The 15,823-nt window shown below is 40.6% G+C and overlaps 1 protein-coding gene across 2 annotated transcripts in view; it reads right to left on the bottom strand.

Annotated features, from left to right (window-relative positions):
- Window positions 1–15,823, bottom strand: part of PLCB1 (phospholipase C beta 1) — an 824,470-nt gene that overhangs the window by 102,349 nt on the left and 706,298 nt on the right. For both annotated transcript variants that reach the window (XM_070471868.1, XM_070471869.1), the window contains exon 27: window positions 15,149–15,329. In XM_070471868.1, the coding sequence (XP_070327969.1) occupies window positions 15,149–15,329 (181 nt within the window). The remainder of the gene's footprint in view (window positions 1–15,148; window positions 15,330–15,823) is intronic.

The following is a 15,823-nucleotide window of genomic DNA, read 5'->3' as shown; positions in this document are numbered from 1 at the left end:
GAACCAGAGATCAAATTGCCAACATCTGTTGGATCATTGAAAAAGCAAGAGAGTTCCAGAAAAAACATTTATTTCTGCTTTATTGACTATGCCAAAGACTTTGACTGTGTGTATCACAACAAACTGTGAAAAACTCTTAACAAAATGGGAATATCAGAACACCTGACCTGTCTCTTGAGAAATCTGTATGCAGGTCAGGAAGCAACAGTTAGAACTGGACATGGAACAACAGACTGGTTCCAAATAGGAAAAGGAGTATTTCAAGGCTGTATATGGTCACCCTGCTTATTTAACTTATATGCAGAGTACATCATGAGAAACACTGGGCTGGATGAAGCACAAGCTGGAATCAAGATTGCTGGGAATGTCAACAACTTCAGATATGCAGATAACACAACCCTTATGGCAGAAAGTGAGGAAGAACTAAAAAGCCTCTTGATGAAAGTGAAAGAGGACAGTGAAAAAGTTGGCTTAAAGCTTAACATTCAGAAAACTAAGATCATGGCATTTAGTCCCATCACTTCATGGCAAATAGATGGGAAAACAGTGGAAACAATGACAGACTTTATTTTTGAGCTCCAAAATCACTGCAGATGGTCACTGCAGCCATGAAATTAAAAGGTGCTTGATCCTTGTAAGAAAAGTTAGGACCAACCTAGACAGCATATTAAAAAGCAGAGACATTACTTTGTCAACAAAGGTCCGTCTAGTCAAAGCTATGATTTTTCCAGTAGTCATGTGTGGATGTAAGAGTGGGACTACAAAGAAAGCTGAGCACTGAAGAATTAATGCTTTTGAACTGTGGTGTTGGAGAAGACTCTTGAGAGTCCCTTGGAATGCAAGGAGATCCAACCAGTCAATCCTAGAGGAAATCAGTCCTGAATATTCAGTTGGAAGGACTGATGCTGAGGCTGAAACTCTAATACTTTGGCCACCTGATGCAAAGAACTGAGTCATCTGAAAAGACCCGATGCTGGGAAAGATTTTAGGCAGGAGGAGAAGGGGATGAGAGAGAATGAAATTATTGGATGGAATCACTGACTCTATGGACATGAGTTTGAGTAAACTCCGGGAGTTGGTGATGGACAGGGAGGCCTGGCGTGCTGCAGTCCACGGGGTCTCAAAGAGTCGGACATGACTGAGCGACTGAACTGAACTGTATTGACCCTGACCTTGGTGACAGTTCTGGTGCATCATGTCCAAGCCATGGTCTGTCTTATTGAAAATACTTTTAAAACTACATAATTTTGATATTTAATAAGCTAGGCTTTGTTCCTTTAGGAACAAATGCCTTACTGTGAAATCCTGGCATTTTTTTTTAATGTGGCTTTTGTATGCAACTAATGAAAATAGTATTTTCCTAGCATCCCAAAAATGTGTTTTAAAAAGGATAATATCTATGTTTAATATGACAAATGTCTTTCCATTCTGCTCAGTTCCCCTGTATCTCCCCAACGCTCCCATACTGCAGATCCTTCCCTGTAACATTCTGCCTTTTCCAGGTATCTTTAAAAAGTCACTATAATTCTGCCCTTACAGCATTTACTGTTTTCATTTAAACTTCTTCTACTTAAATTCCAGGGGGCAGAGTGACTCATATTATAAATTTGTTAATAATACTGCTTTTCCAGTAGTCATGTATGGATGTGAGAGTTGGACTATAAAGAAAGCTGAGTACTGAAGAAATGATACTTTTGAACTGTTGTGTTGGAGAAGACTCTTGAGAGTCCTTTGGACTGCGAGGAGATCAAACCAGTCAATCCTAAAGGAAATACATCCTGAATATTCATTGGAAGAACTGATGCTGAAGCTGAAACTCCAATACTTTGGCCACCTGATGCAAACAGCCGATTCATTAGAAAAGGCCCTGATGCTGGGGAAGACTGAAGGTGGGAGGAGAAGGGGACGACAGAGGATGAAACGGTTGGATGGCATCACTGACTCAGTGGCCGTAAGTTTAAGCAAGCTGCAGGAGTTGGTGAAAGACAGGGAAGCCTGGCGTGCTGCAGTCCATGGGGTCACAAAATTCAGACATGACTAAGCGACTCAACAACTACAACATTGTCGGACTCATATTAAACTCGCAATGAGATTACATCTATGCATATATTTTCTGGTAAGGGAAAGCCTGTGTGCTGCTTTGGAAAGGAATAATACTAATATACAGGCTTCCCTGGTGGCTCAGCAGTAAAGAATCCGCCTGTAATGCAGGAGAGGCAAGTTAGTTCCCTGGGTCAGGAAGACCCTCTGCAGAGGGAAGGGCAACCCACTCCATATTCTTGCAGGAAATCCCACAAAGAGAGGAGCCTGGAGGGCTACAGTCCATGGGGCCGCAAAATATTGGGCATGACTGAGTGACTAAACAACAGCAACAATAATACTAATGTACAGAGAAAAGCAGGAGATCGAGAGGCAGATAGGCAGACAGACATAGAAAGAGTTGTGAGTGATTTCTGGCAAGTGTCTGTCCACTCCTTCCCTTAATCCTCAATCCTTTCTCACACGACCTACTCTGTGTAATTTTATAGTATATACTCATCTCGTCCAAGTCCAATAGAGGTTTCCAACACTTGCAACCGAGAGAGTCTTGACAAAAATAAATACATAAAAATTTCACCTCTTAAACCATAAATAAGATGAAGGAATCTCTGGGTATTGGGCTTAGGATTTCTATTGCATGAGGCATGAAAACTCAACCCAGAAGGATTTTTCACACAGTAATTGAAGTGCTTTTTAACTAACCTAAGGGAATCCTCATTTCAATGTATTTTTAAGCTGACAGGCTCTACTCAAAGAGCTGTTACATCATATATTAGTCACAAAACTCACTAAAGATAGTAAAGAACAAAAGATTAGTTTAGAATTCCTAGGGGAGAAAAATCAGGAGTACATACTAAACTGAAATGTAGTAAATAACATTTAATTTTAACTTTTAATATGATTTTTTTTCTGACCCAAAGGAATAGACACATTTAAATTATTTTGCTTATTTATTTACCACTCATGACAACTCTCCTAGTTAAATATTCCAAACCTTCTAAGGAATGAAAAAGAAAAGCCCTGGGGAATATAATTTCATGCTTATTCTCAGCTCCATGCTGAATTTCACTTTGTTTAGTCACTTGAGGGTGAAAGAATGGTTTCCAAGGAGAATAATAATTCCTTAACTCTAACTTGAAAAAGATTAAAAAAAAAGTATGTGGACAGAAATTGCCATGTTTGGAAACTCTTCTAAGAAGGATAATTTGGGGAAGTGGGCAAAGAGCCAACTATAGAATGTTCATGATTGCATTCAGTTGTGTCCAACTCTTTGTGGCCCATAGACTGCAGCCCACCAGGTTCCTCCGTCCATGGAATTTAACACAAGAATACTTGAGCAGCTTGCCATTTCCTACTCCAGGGTTTTTTTTTTTTTTTCCCAACTCAGGGATCGAACCCACATCTCTTGTGTCTCTTGTATCACAGGTGGATTCTTTACCACTGCACCATCTGGGAAGCCCAATAGAATGTTCATCCTTCAGGTAAACTCATTTCCCTTCTCCTTCCACTCACAGCTGGAAGAGAGAGCACCTACTCTTGCTTTTTTAGAAACTTTTAATTTTATATTGGAGTATAGCTGTCTAACAATGTTGTGATAGCTTCAGGCGCAAGGCAGACTGATCCAGCTATACATCCACATGTATCTATTTTCCCCCAAACTCCCTTTCTGACCAGGCTGCCACATAACGCTGAGCAGACCTCCCTAGAGAGCACTTTCTTTTGTGCTAGTCAAAGCATCCATTCTGAGCTCTCACCATAATTTTTTTTTCTTCTATGAAGAACTAATTTATGTTGCTTCTAAACTAAGTAACAATCTATGTATTAAACCCATTATTTATAATTTAAAAACAAGGGGAATGTTTATACTGGGATGTAAACTGGCTTTTCAAATTGAGAAATATTCATTTATTCATTCCACCCATATTTTCTGAGCACCTATGATGTGCTGGATACTGTGTGATGCTCCAACTAGGAGCTGGCAGACAAGGCCTGTCCAGGTGGAGCTCATTTTACCCACCAGTTCCCTTCTCTTCTCCAAAGGAGGAGAAAGTCTTGGACTAAATGATCGCATCTTGATCATTTCTGAGGCAGCCTGTCATACTTATGAAATTAATTTCATTTTACATTCCCATAGCTAAACAGAATTTGGAGCTGCTTATTTGAATCTAAAGGTTTAAAGAATCCTTGAAATTTTCTTTTTTACTTGCTGGGCAAAGCAAAAAATGAACATGAAAATCTGACCACAACTCCTAATCAATGTCAATAAGTTGGCCTAATGAATTTATAACATTTCAAATTATTTTTCACTTTTGAAATACACCAAAGTAAATGTCAGTTTCCTAGCTTTATGGGAAATGTAAATGGGTCAATGTAGCATACTCCCTTGAATGATATTTCTGGTATTCTTTTATAAGGCTATCAACTGTAAATGTTTTGATGCATGAGACAGGGTGTTCAGGGCTGGTGCACTGGGATAACCCAGAGGGATGGGATGGGGAGGGAGGTGGGAGGGGGGTTCAGGATGGGGACACATGTAAACCCATGGCTGATTCGTGTCAATGTATGGCAAAAACCACTACAATATTGTAAAGTAATTAGCCTCCAACTAAAATAAATAAATTTAAAACATTTTTTTTAAAGAAAGAAAAAAAAAAATCAAGAAATTTGGTAAACGAAACTCTGAACAAAGTTTAGCTGCTTTATCACCATAGATGATGATTGTGTTTTGCTGTCTTAACTCTTGAGCCTTGTTTCCTCATCAGTAAATTATGGCATCTAAATGATCTCTAAGATTTCTTTGATAAATTATAAAATTATGTTATTCTATCATTATAAATTTTTTTTTAGAATTCAATGATGATTTTAAAATGCCCTAAAATAATAAAAGTAGATATTTATGGCCATGAAATATTTATTTTAATGATAAAGGGAATTTTTATTTTATTTTATGATAAAAATTTCATTAAAAATAATTTATCAGTTCAATTCAGTCACTCAGTAGCGTCCGCAGCACGCCAGGCCTTCCTGTCCATCACCAACTCCCGAGGTTTACTCAAACTCATGTCCATCGAGTCAGTGATGCCATCCAACCATCTCATCCTCTGTCATCCCCTTCTCCTCCTGCCCCCAATCCCTCCCAGCATCAGGGTCTTTTCCAATGAGTCAACTCTTCACATGAGGTGGCCAAAGTATTAGAGTTTCAGCTTCAGCATCAGTCATTCCAATGAACACCCAGGACTGATCTCCTTTAGGATGGACAGGCTGGATCTCCTTGCAGTCCAAGGGACTCTCAAGAGTCTTCTCCAACACCACAGTTCAAAAGCATCAATTCTTTGGCCCTCAGCTTTCTTGACAGTCCAACTCTCATATCCATACATGACCACTGGAAAAACCATAGCCTTGACTAGACGGACCTTTGTTGACTATGCCAAAGCCTTTGACTGTGTGCATCACAATAAACTGTGGAAAATTCTGAAAGAGATGGGAATATCAGACCACTTCACCTGCCTATTTAGAAACCTATATGCAGGTTAGGAAGCAACAGTTAGAACTGGACATGGAAGAGCAGACTGGTTCCAAATAGGAAAAGGAGTATGTCAAGGCTGTATATTGTCACCCTGCTTATTTAACTTATACGCAGAGTACATCATGAGAAACGTTGGGCTGGAGGAAGCACAAGCTGGAATCAAGATCGCCGGGAGAAATATCAATAACCTCAGATATGCAGATGACATCACCCTTATGGCAGAAAGTGAAGAGGAACTAAAAAGCCTCTTGATGAAAGTGAAAGAGGAGAGTGAAAAAGTTGGCTTAAAGCTCAACATTCAGAAAACTAAGATCATGGCATCTGGTCCCATCACTTCATGGGAAATAGATGGGGAAACAGTGGAAACAGTGTCAGACTTTATTTTGGGGGGCTCCAAAATCACTGCAGATGGTGATGGCAGCGTGAAATTAAAAGATGCTTACTCCGTGGAAGGAAAGTTATGACCAACCTAGATAGTATATTAAAAAGCAGAGATGTTCATATATAGCTTTAAGTAAAAATTTAAAACAAGCAAAGATTTATCCCTTTGTAATTATAAAAGACTAATGAACTTACTTGTAAGAGTTTTGAAAAGTTGGTGATACAACTATTTTTGATTTAATTGAAAGAAAAAGATTGCCTAGGATCAAATCAGTTGAAATCATTACATCTGGTTAAACCAACTGGAAACAAAAATCCAAGCCACCAAAATTTTAGGATAAGGCTTCACAATTCTGAAAGATGTCAGGACCATTTAATTCAAAATAAATGAAATAAACAAGCATTGCTTATCAGTCAGATGTGGGAAAACAGCAATAACCTTTCAAACTGGAGATTTTCAAATAATTAGCAAAGAAGACATGCCTAAAAGAGGCATGACTTGTCCTATGGATCATAACTGAACTAATGCAATAAATCAAGGGCTTAATATTTCAACGTGTGTATTCAGTCACTCAGTTGTGTCCGACTCTGTGACCCCATGGACTGTAGCCTGCCAGGCTCCTCTGTCTGCAGAATTTTCCAGGCAAGAATACTGGAGCGGGTTGCCATTTCCTACTCTAGGACATCGTCCCGATCCAGGGGTTGAATCCATGTCTCTGGCATCTTCTACATTATCAGGAGAATTCTTTAACATTGCACTGCCTGGGAAGCCCTTAATATTTCAGTAGTCCATTTGAAAGCTAGACCCAGAAGATCTGTCCATGAAGATAAACAGTATAGCACGTCAGCTCCTTTTTTCCTTAACGCAAACTACATCATTTCAAACATCTCTCACTTACCAGATGGAGTGCAATGAGTCTTGTAATTCCAGAGGGTACAAACTAAATTATCAGACTTGTGGATTCTATTTTGGAATTATCCTTTAAGCAAAATTTCTTCTGTTCTCTGAGATCCTTTAAGTTGGTGCAAGATAAGACTATTATTTTCTTCGCCTTGGGGATGGGTTCTGTTTACTGACTCTTTTCCCTTCATCTTACCTAAATAACTATCAATTAACACAAAAAATACACTAAGACATACTGTGCACACACACACACACACAACAACAGCAACAACATTTGCTTGTTGCTTTAAACTGAAATCCCTAATTACCATTTTAATAGACATGAGAGTTGAATTATCTCTGCAGTCTATAGAAGTCAGAGGGAAACTTAACCAGCATTCTTATACAAACTCTTTCTTTTAGAAACAAGGATACAGACGCTTAAAATGGTGAAATGATTTAGCTCAAGCTGCATAACTAAAAATGGAAGCCATATCTTCTCACTGTAAATCTTGTGCAAATTGTCCCTTGACAAAGAATGGTGACTATGTTCTAGGCACAGTGTTAAGTGTTCTGTGGATTATTTTATTGAATCTCACATCCAAACTATGAGGGCTATGTGTTGACTTTTGCAAAGAAAAATGGCCCTAATTCTCCACCATTCCCTGCATTCACTCTTTGCCATGACTTGCAGGTCCCCTGAAAGAGATACAGTCTCTCTCCCTACCCGTTGCATCTGGGTGAACCTTACGACTTGCTTGGAGGAAGACGTTATAAGACCTGTCAAGAACTTGCCCCATTTTGCTTGCTCTCAATTAGAATCCTTTCCAACCTCCATACAGACAAGCCCAGCTTAGCCTTGCTGGATGATGAGAGACGTGTGTCAGTCACCTGCCTGGACCAGCTGACAGTCAGCCACACTTCAGGAGCAGAGCCTCTAGGTAACTGGCGACTGAACCACAGACACATAAATGAGCTCAGCCAAGACTAGAAGATCCTTCCAGAAAAGTCAAGTTCAAATTGCTACACAAAGAAACATGGGCTAAATAAATAGTTGTTGTTTTAAGTTTTGAGGTGTTTGTTATGCAACAAAGCTAACAAATACGGATAGGCATACTACTAGAAGGTTCGTCTGTCTTCGCAACTGTGCTCTTAACCGTGGTGAGTCCCTGAGGGTAGGGACTACGTTTAGGCTGAGGCCATGGGAATCCCCCCACCAGTATAAGAGCCGTGGCGGGCCTTCAGTAACTATAGCTTATATGATTATATAAGCATATTTTACACCCTCTAATTTGCCCAGCCTCCCAAAATAGTACATTAAAAGACATAGCATAGACTCTGCAGATCAAAAGAATAAGACAGTCCAACAGAAAAGAGGTAATGGACATAAATTGTCTGTAGAAAAAAGAAATACAAATGAGCAATACACACATGGAAATATGTTCATTTTAATCATAATTAAATCAATAGAAGTGACAATAAATATCATTTCTATATATTTATCCATATCTATCCATTGATCTGAGCTTCACAGGTGGCACTAGAGTTAAAGAAGCTGCTTGCCAATGCAGGAGACATAGAGACTCAGGTCCAAGCCCTGGGTTGGGAAGATCCCTTGGAGGAGGGCACGGCAACCCACTCCAGTGTTCTTATCATGCACGCACTCACTCACTCACTCACTCAATCTATCTAATCTAGAACAACATCAGTTCAATGAGTTATGCAGTGATTATCAGGAACACTGACAAATAAGAATACATTTTGACAAATATTTCATTCTTTATTTCACTACTAAAGCCTTTGATTTATTTGTCATTCCTTTTTTGGTAGAGAAAGTAAAGTTTTCAGGAAAGCTAGATCATCTATTTCTCAAGAAAAATGACCTACATTAAAGTTAGAATATTGGAAGAAGACAGATCACACCACCACAACCACAGTAGATTAGTTACTTCCTAGATTAGTTACTGAAGTTACTTCTGGCACATATAGAACCATAGACAGCAGAAAATTCAAGAGTGGCTTCCAGAAAGGCTGCAGCAGCAAATAGCGCTGATAGAAATCATCAAAAAAGAAGATGGTGAGCTCCCTCAGTCTGTAACAGGACATGAAAAATTTCAATACAAGTTTATATTTGAAGTCAAGAATTCCTAGCCAATCCATGTATTGTTTAAAAAAGGGGGGGGGGTGCCTCTTACTAAAAGCAGTGATTTGTGCACATTATCTCATTATTTTTTCTTAGAGTTCAATAAAGTGAGGATTATTCTTATCTTCACTGGACAGATGAGAAAACAGAAGTCCTGATGGTCACATAGCTACTCGGTGGGGGAGTGGTGACCAGAAACGATGACATTTGACCCCACACCCTCACTCATCACCGCTTACATCCTGATGGGCCGTTCCGTTAGCAGCTGGTCAGTGTCCAGCCGGAGCTTTCACTGTGAAACATAACTTTCATCCCCCAGAGTTGACAGGGACCTGGGGCACTCAGGAAACACTCAGCAGGTGCTACTGTGGGTTGAGGCCCAAGACTGCTTGCCGATGGGCAGACTGGAGGGCATACGAGAATAACCCCAGGCACTGAGAGTCATGTGCAGGAAGGAGAAAGGAATGGCTGGGAAAGGGTGGGAGACAGAGCAGGAGAGAGAGGAGGCACGGAGGGAGGAAAGCACACTAAGCTTGTGCAGAGGGCAGAGAGACGGGCGCTGGGAGAGGCGATGCCCTGAAAGGGAGAAAGGAGGGGAGACGGAGCAGGGGGCCAACCCCGTGGCAGCTGAGAAGCCGCCCCAAGGAAGTCACCGTAAAGCCTCTTCTCCTTGAGCTGTGGGTGTTGTGCCTTGAATGTGATGCTGGGGCTGATTCTGAGACTAATCAACAGCCCTCAGAGGGACCCGCTAAGAATTTCTATTACTTACCAAGCTCACATGTAAAATTAAGACGTTACCCTAATGATATCAGGGTTAGCTTACGGCAGCTGATGAAAAACAGGTAGGTGAGAGCAGACTCCCCAAACTAAGAGTTCTTTCCTGGAACACAGAGCCTTCACTGGGCTCCACAAGCCCCCAAGATATTTATGAAGAGTTTTCAGGGGGTGCAAACACTTGAATGGGGTCAGGGAACTGACATCTGTATTTTCACTTACTCCCAACTGTAAGTGTTTGCTTCTATCATGAACACAGGCAGGAAATCACAGAGGGGATTTCCATAGGATCTGTCCCCTTTGTGACCAAGAGATAACCATTTAGCTTGATGGTCAAGGTGTGAGGAGTAGAGACATATTTTCTATCTCAACCAAGAACCTTATGCTTATTCTAAAGTGTGTTTTGAGCAAAGGCTCTAAAACCTGTTTCTGTAACTTTAATGTATATCCAGTCACCTAGGCTTCTTATCAAAATGCAAATTGTGATTTAGCAGGCCTGGGGTGGGACCTGAGACTGCACTTCTAACAGACTGGCTTCAGGTGATTTGGGGATTGTGCTGTGAGTAATTAGGCTACAGAGCTGTTTGGACATAGAATTTTAAGGCTAATGATTCTTATTTGGACAGTAGAACAAGTCCTTTGAAGCTACAGAGTATATCAAGCTTGGTGTGCCTCCTACGATAACATAAACAGTCACCTCAAAAATATTCTTTTGGTGTTTATCAATTTTTATGGTTAGGCAAATTTTCCCCACACCTCTGTCTCTGTATCAGTTTGCTGATATCTCTGTGGTTTCATTTCTCACGTGGTATCATGACTGGAGTACACGTTCCCTGCATGTGTGCTGATTACGCCTTTCTCATCTGTATCTCCAGTGTCTATCAGAGGGTTTGGCAGATATTAAGTTGTAATGAACATTTGGCAGGGAGTTTATAGATGATGTGGTTTCTTTCTCAATCCTTGAACTGTGGGTTTACATTTGCATTTAATTCCCAAAGCAATTTTAGGAGATAAAATATCTTCTGCTTAATTTTCCTCATCACCCAAATACTCCTTTTTACCTGCGGCCTACTTGCTTTTTAATTACACTTCCATTTGTCTCATTTAGCCTAAAAGGCCATTTTTAATTCAGAACCACAACCAAAGATAGGATTGACACTTCCAGGTGTCTTTCAATCAAAAGACTTCCTGGTAGAACAATTTCTAGTTATTACAAATGGGGTTGATAGAAAGTTCTGATCCACATGTCAGCTAAAGACATGTCATAGAAATGGAGGATGACCTGAAATGACTTTAAAATAAACTCTGTGTTGTTCTAAATCCAAGATGTTTGGATCTTAGCCTTCTTAATAAGGGCCCATACAAGTGTGTTCAAAGTCACTGGGGCTTTCTCTAACCCCAGATCCACAATCACAGTGGTGAAAGAGGCAGCATTTCAAGTAGGTACCATACATTTGGCCTGAAAGGGCAGACTGGCTTGGACATATGCATTTGTTTTTCTGAAAACCCGTTAAAGCTTTCACTATGGACTCACTCATTCCCTCCTGGGGCGAGGGGGCGGAAGCACATGTTTTGGGACTGTCACCTGCAGTGGAGCTTCGCCAGCTCTCCTGCTCCACTGGCCCTTCCGGTGAATTTTCCCACCTATAAGCTCAGCTTGGTCTCTAGTTCCCTGCCAACCTTCTCCTCCAGGGGAAAGTCCGTTCCGCAGCTTTCTATGCCCCATCTGGTGGTATCTGATGTGGTGTCAATACTCACATATAATTACCCCTGGGACTTTAAGCTTGTGTAGCTGTTTCTTGGGATTTCTGCACCTCATTTCTGAAACTCAAGTCTCCTTGTCCCCAGGAGGCCTTTCTGGAATGTTCAGATTTCTGTTTCCATTCACACCCCTAATTCTTATTTCAGGAATCTGCTATGAATTCTGGGATTCCCTCTTATTCCACCACACCTCTTCTGAATAACCAGGTTTCTTTCCTTGGGTAATGGATCCTGCTGTGGACTGGTGCTCTGAGGAAACACCAAATGATTACGCCTGGATTGCTTAGTCTTTGTGGTTCAAAAACTAACTAGTTTATCGTGGAAACTTGGGGAAGTCACTACATTTCTCTTAAGTTTTTAATCTGCAAAATGGGCTGACAATAGTACCAGCTGGTAGTGTTGTGAAGATTAAATTGGATAATTTCTGTAAATGATTTAGCACAGCATATGGTCCCATGGGGAGTGTTCAATATACAGTTGCTACTTTAGTTTTTATGATTGTTATTATTTCTGGAGTCCTAGATCTGGGGGACTGAGAAGACCAACTGTAATAGGCTGTAGCTCCCAAAGCCATTCTCTCCTGTTAAAATTCACTTGTACTTTCTCAGGTCTGGCAAGGCAATCTTTAGCTTATAGGAAACCTGACCTCTACCCCTGTAATTTCACTGCTTGATCTTATTTCAATAGTTCAAAAATAAGGCAGCATGTGGAGCTTTGAAAAAATAAATCCTTGAGCCCAACGTTTAGGTTTAGAGCAGTGGGTCTCAAAAGGAGGGCCTGGGACCAGAAGCGTCAGCATTGCCAGCCCCACACTAGGCTTGCTGAATTGACAATTCAGCATAGGGTCCAACAATCTGTGATTTAACCACCCTCCAGGTGATTCTGATGCCTCTAAGGTTGACACTAACTGACCAAGTGGAATCTGATTTTTGACAAGCTCCTCTTGTGATTTTGACCTGCTCTTTCGCATACTATCATTGCAAGACAGACCGGTACTAGAACAAGAGCATTACCCTGAACCATCTAATACACAGTCATGACTAAACCATCCACTCTTTGCCACCTAGCAGCAGAGAAAGCTTCAGAATTCTCTTACATGGAGAGGCCTCCAGCAGTGAAATGAACAAATCATATAAACACTTCTTAGAATCCTTTTACCCTAGGTACACTAATTTCTATTACGCTTACTCATTTGTTTTATTTTTGGCATAAACTTATTTTTAAGGCTACTTTATTGCTTGATTCATTTAATTTATCTGTCACCAAACATTTATCATGTCCCTATTATGTGTCAAGCCATCAACAACAATGAAATGCAAGTTGGTGCAGTCACTCTGGAAAACTGTCTGGCAGTTGCTCAAAAAAGTAACAGTAGACTTGCCATGAGATCCAGCAATGCCACTCCTGGGCATATAACTGGACAAAACTATAATTCAAAAAAACACATGCATCCATGTGTTCATAGACAGTGGCTACTGGCTGCTGGGGCTTCTCAGACGGCGTGGTGGTAAAGAATCTGCCTGCCAATGCAGGAGACATAAGAGATGTGGGCTCAGTCCCTGAGTCACGAAGACCCATGGAGTAGGAACTCCAATACTCTTGCCTGGAAAATTCCATGCGCAGAGGAGGCTGGTGGGCTCTAGTCCAGGGGGTCGCGAAGAGTTGGACACGACTGAACACAGCACAGCAGCAGCACATTGGCTATTGTGCGGCCAAGACCGGGAAGCAACCTCAATGCCCCTCTGCAGATGAGCAGATGAAGAGGATGTGGTACACAGACACAACGGAATGTTACTCAGCCACAGAAGTAAATTAATGCCACTTGCATGGATAGAGATCATCGTACTAAATGAAGTTAAGACAGAGAAAGACAAATACCATATGATATCACTTATATATGGAATCTAAAATATGACACAAATGAACCTATCTAGGAAACAGACTCACAGACACAGAGAACAGACTTGTGTTTGCCAAGAAGAGGTGGGAGAGGGACAGATTGTGAGTTTAGGATTAGTAGATGCAAAGTATTATGTAGAAGATGGATAAGCAACAAAGTCCTACTGTGTAGCACAGGAAACTATATTTAACATCCTGTGATAGGCCATAATGGAAAAGAATTTTTAAAACATGTATGTATGTATATAATTGATGCTTTTGAACTGTGGTGTTGGAGAAGACTCTTGAGAGTCCTTTGGACTGCAAGGAGATCAAACCATTCAATTCTAAAGGAAATCAGTCCTGAATATTCATTGGAAAGATTGACTGAAGCTCCAATACTTTCACCACCTGATATGCAGAACTGACTCATTTGAAAAGACCCTGATGCTGGGAAAGACTGAAGGCAGAAGGAGAAGGGGATGACAGAGGATGAGATGGTTAAATGGCATCACTGATTCAATGGACATGAGTTTGAGCAAGCTCTGGGGGTTGGTGATACACAGGAAAGCCTGGCGTGCTGCAGTCCATGGGGTCGCAAAGAGTTGAACATGACTGAGCAACTGGACTGAACTGAACTGATATATAATGGAATCACTTTGCTGTACAGAAGAAATTAATACAACATCGTAAATCAACTATATTTCACTAAAGGGCTTCCCTGGTGGCTCAGATGGTAAAGAATCTGACCACAATGCTGGAGGCCCAGGTTCTGTCCCTGGGTTGAGAAGATTCCCTGCAGAAGGGAATGGCAACCCACTCCACTGTTTTTGTCCATTATTCCATGGACAGAGGAGCCCAGCAGGCTACAGGCCACGGGGTTGCAAAGAGTCGGACATGACTGAGCAACTAACACTTTCACTTTCATTAAAAAAAAAAATAGAGTGTCACAATTACTGAGAAAACGTATATGGAGGACAAAACTGATCATTCATGGAAATGATGGCATTTCCTTTCATAGGGAGCCTCAGAAATTAAGTGGACAACATTCCATGCTGGCCACTTAAATACTGTCTTTTCTAAAGTAGGAGAGTGGATTGTATAAATTTTTCTGCTCTCTTTATACCACTGCAAAGCTACACTACTGCATAAAAAGTGAACATTTGCAGTATGTTCTTAATTTTCTTAAATATAAGTGTTTTCAAATTCCTTGTAAGATTTTCAAGATATACCCCCAAATGTTTATAGCCGAAAAATGAATTAGTGAAAATATAAATAAAACACAGCCTCATTGGAGGATAGAGGGGAGTTCAGAAAAGACGCTGGAATAGTGGAATCTATAAAATATTAGTATGGTGGATGCTATTTCACTCATGTAATTTCCACTTCTAAGAAATGATGACTTTGTTGCTTTTTAAAATCCAGCTCCTGAGTTTTGTATCATGCTTTTATGGGTTAAATCACATGTCAAAATATGGATCTGAGAAACACATCTTACATCTCTCTATAACCTGGCAACAAAATAAGATTATTCAATTAGGAAGCAAAATGAAAGTGCCAGCCAAACTTGCTGCTGCCTCCTGTTACATTATCCAAGAACATCAAACATGTATACCTATGGCCAATTCATGTATGGCAAAAACCATCACAATATTGTAAAGTAATTATCCCTTCAATTAAAATAGGTAAATTAATTTAACAATATTCTTTATAGGAAAAAAGGTCTGGGTATAGACACAGAAATCACATTTTTCAGGCTTACCAGTTTAATGTGTTCTCGCTTCTGGTATTTTTCGCTATAATACTGCTCTTGTCGAAGATTAAGCAGCTGCTGCTGTTGTTTATCCTTCAGATCTACTAACTTTTGGGTCATTTCAGCATCCAGGGCAGCAAGGTCTTGCTCAATTGTTGTAGAGACGTGGTCAGGGCTGCTCGGTTCTGATCTGCAGAGACAAAGAGCTTGGCTCACAAAACATGCAGTTCAGAGCAAGGTAGACAGAGGGCTGCTCACCGAAGTCCTTCCTAGAGAGAGGAATGTGTTGGGAAATAAACAGTCAATAAACCACTTGAGACAGAGGCTGATACCCCAAGGACAAGCTTAGCAACAGAGGGTCTCCAAACATGGAAAGTGGATGAAATCTGTGTTGCTCTACAAAGAGGTAGGGGCTGAAAAGGAAAGCCAGGTAGCTAGGGTTCCTCACGGTGGTGCTGAAGAGGATAAAGCTCCTTGGGAAAAACAACGTCTAATAAGGACTTTTTGAGGCTTTCAATATTTTTAACATAGAATGTATAACGCAATTCCCAGCTTCATGTTTTCTATACATTTCCTATACATTTCCCCCATACACTCAGCATAGATAATGCTGTAGGGGAAGTTAAAAAGGTGCTGAATTTTGCTTCCAGATGATGCAGATTGACAGCAGAGAGCCTATGCAGA

Source organism: Odocoileus virginianus, chromosome 9 (genome assembly GCF_023699985.2).
Source record: "Odocoileus virginianus isolate 20LAN1187 ecotype Illinois chromosome 9, Ovbor_1.2, whole genome shotgun sequence".
Taxonomy (NCBI): Eukaryota; Metazoa; Chordata; class Mammalia; order Artiodactyla; family Cervidae; genus Odocoileus; species Odocoileus virginianus.
The sequence above is the reverse complement of the archived record's forward strand: the minus strand, read 5'-3'. Positions and strand labels throughout refer to the sequence as shown.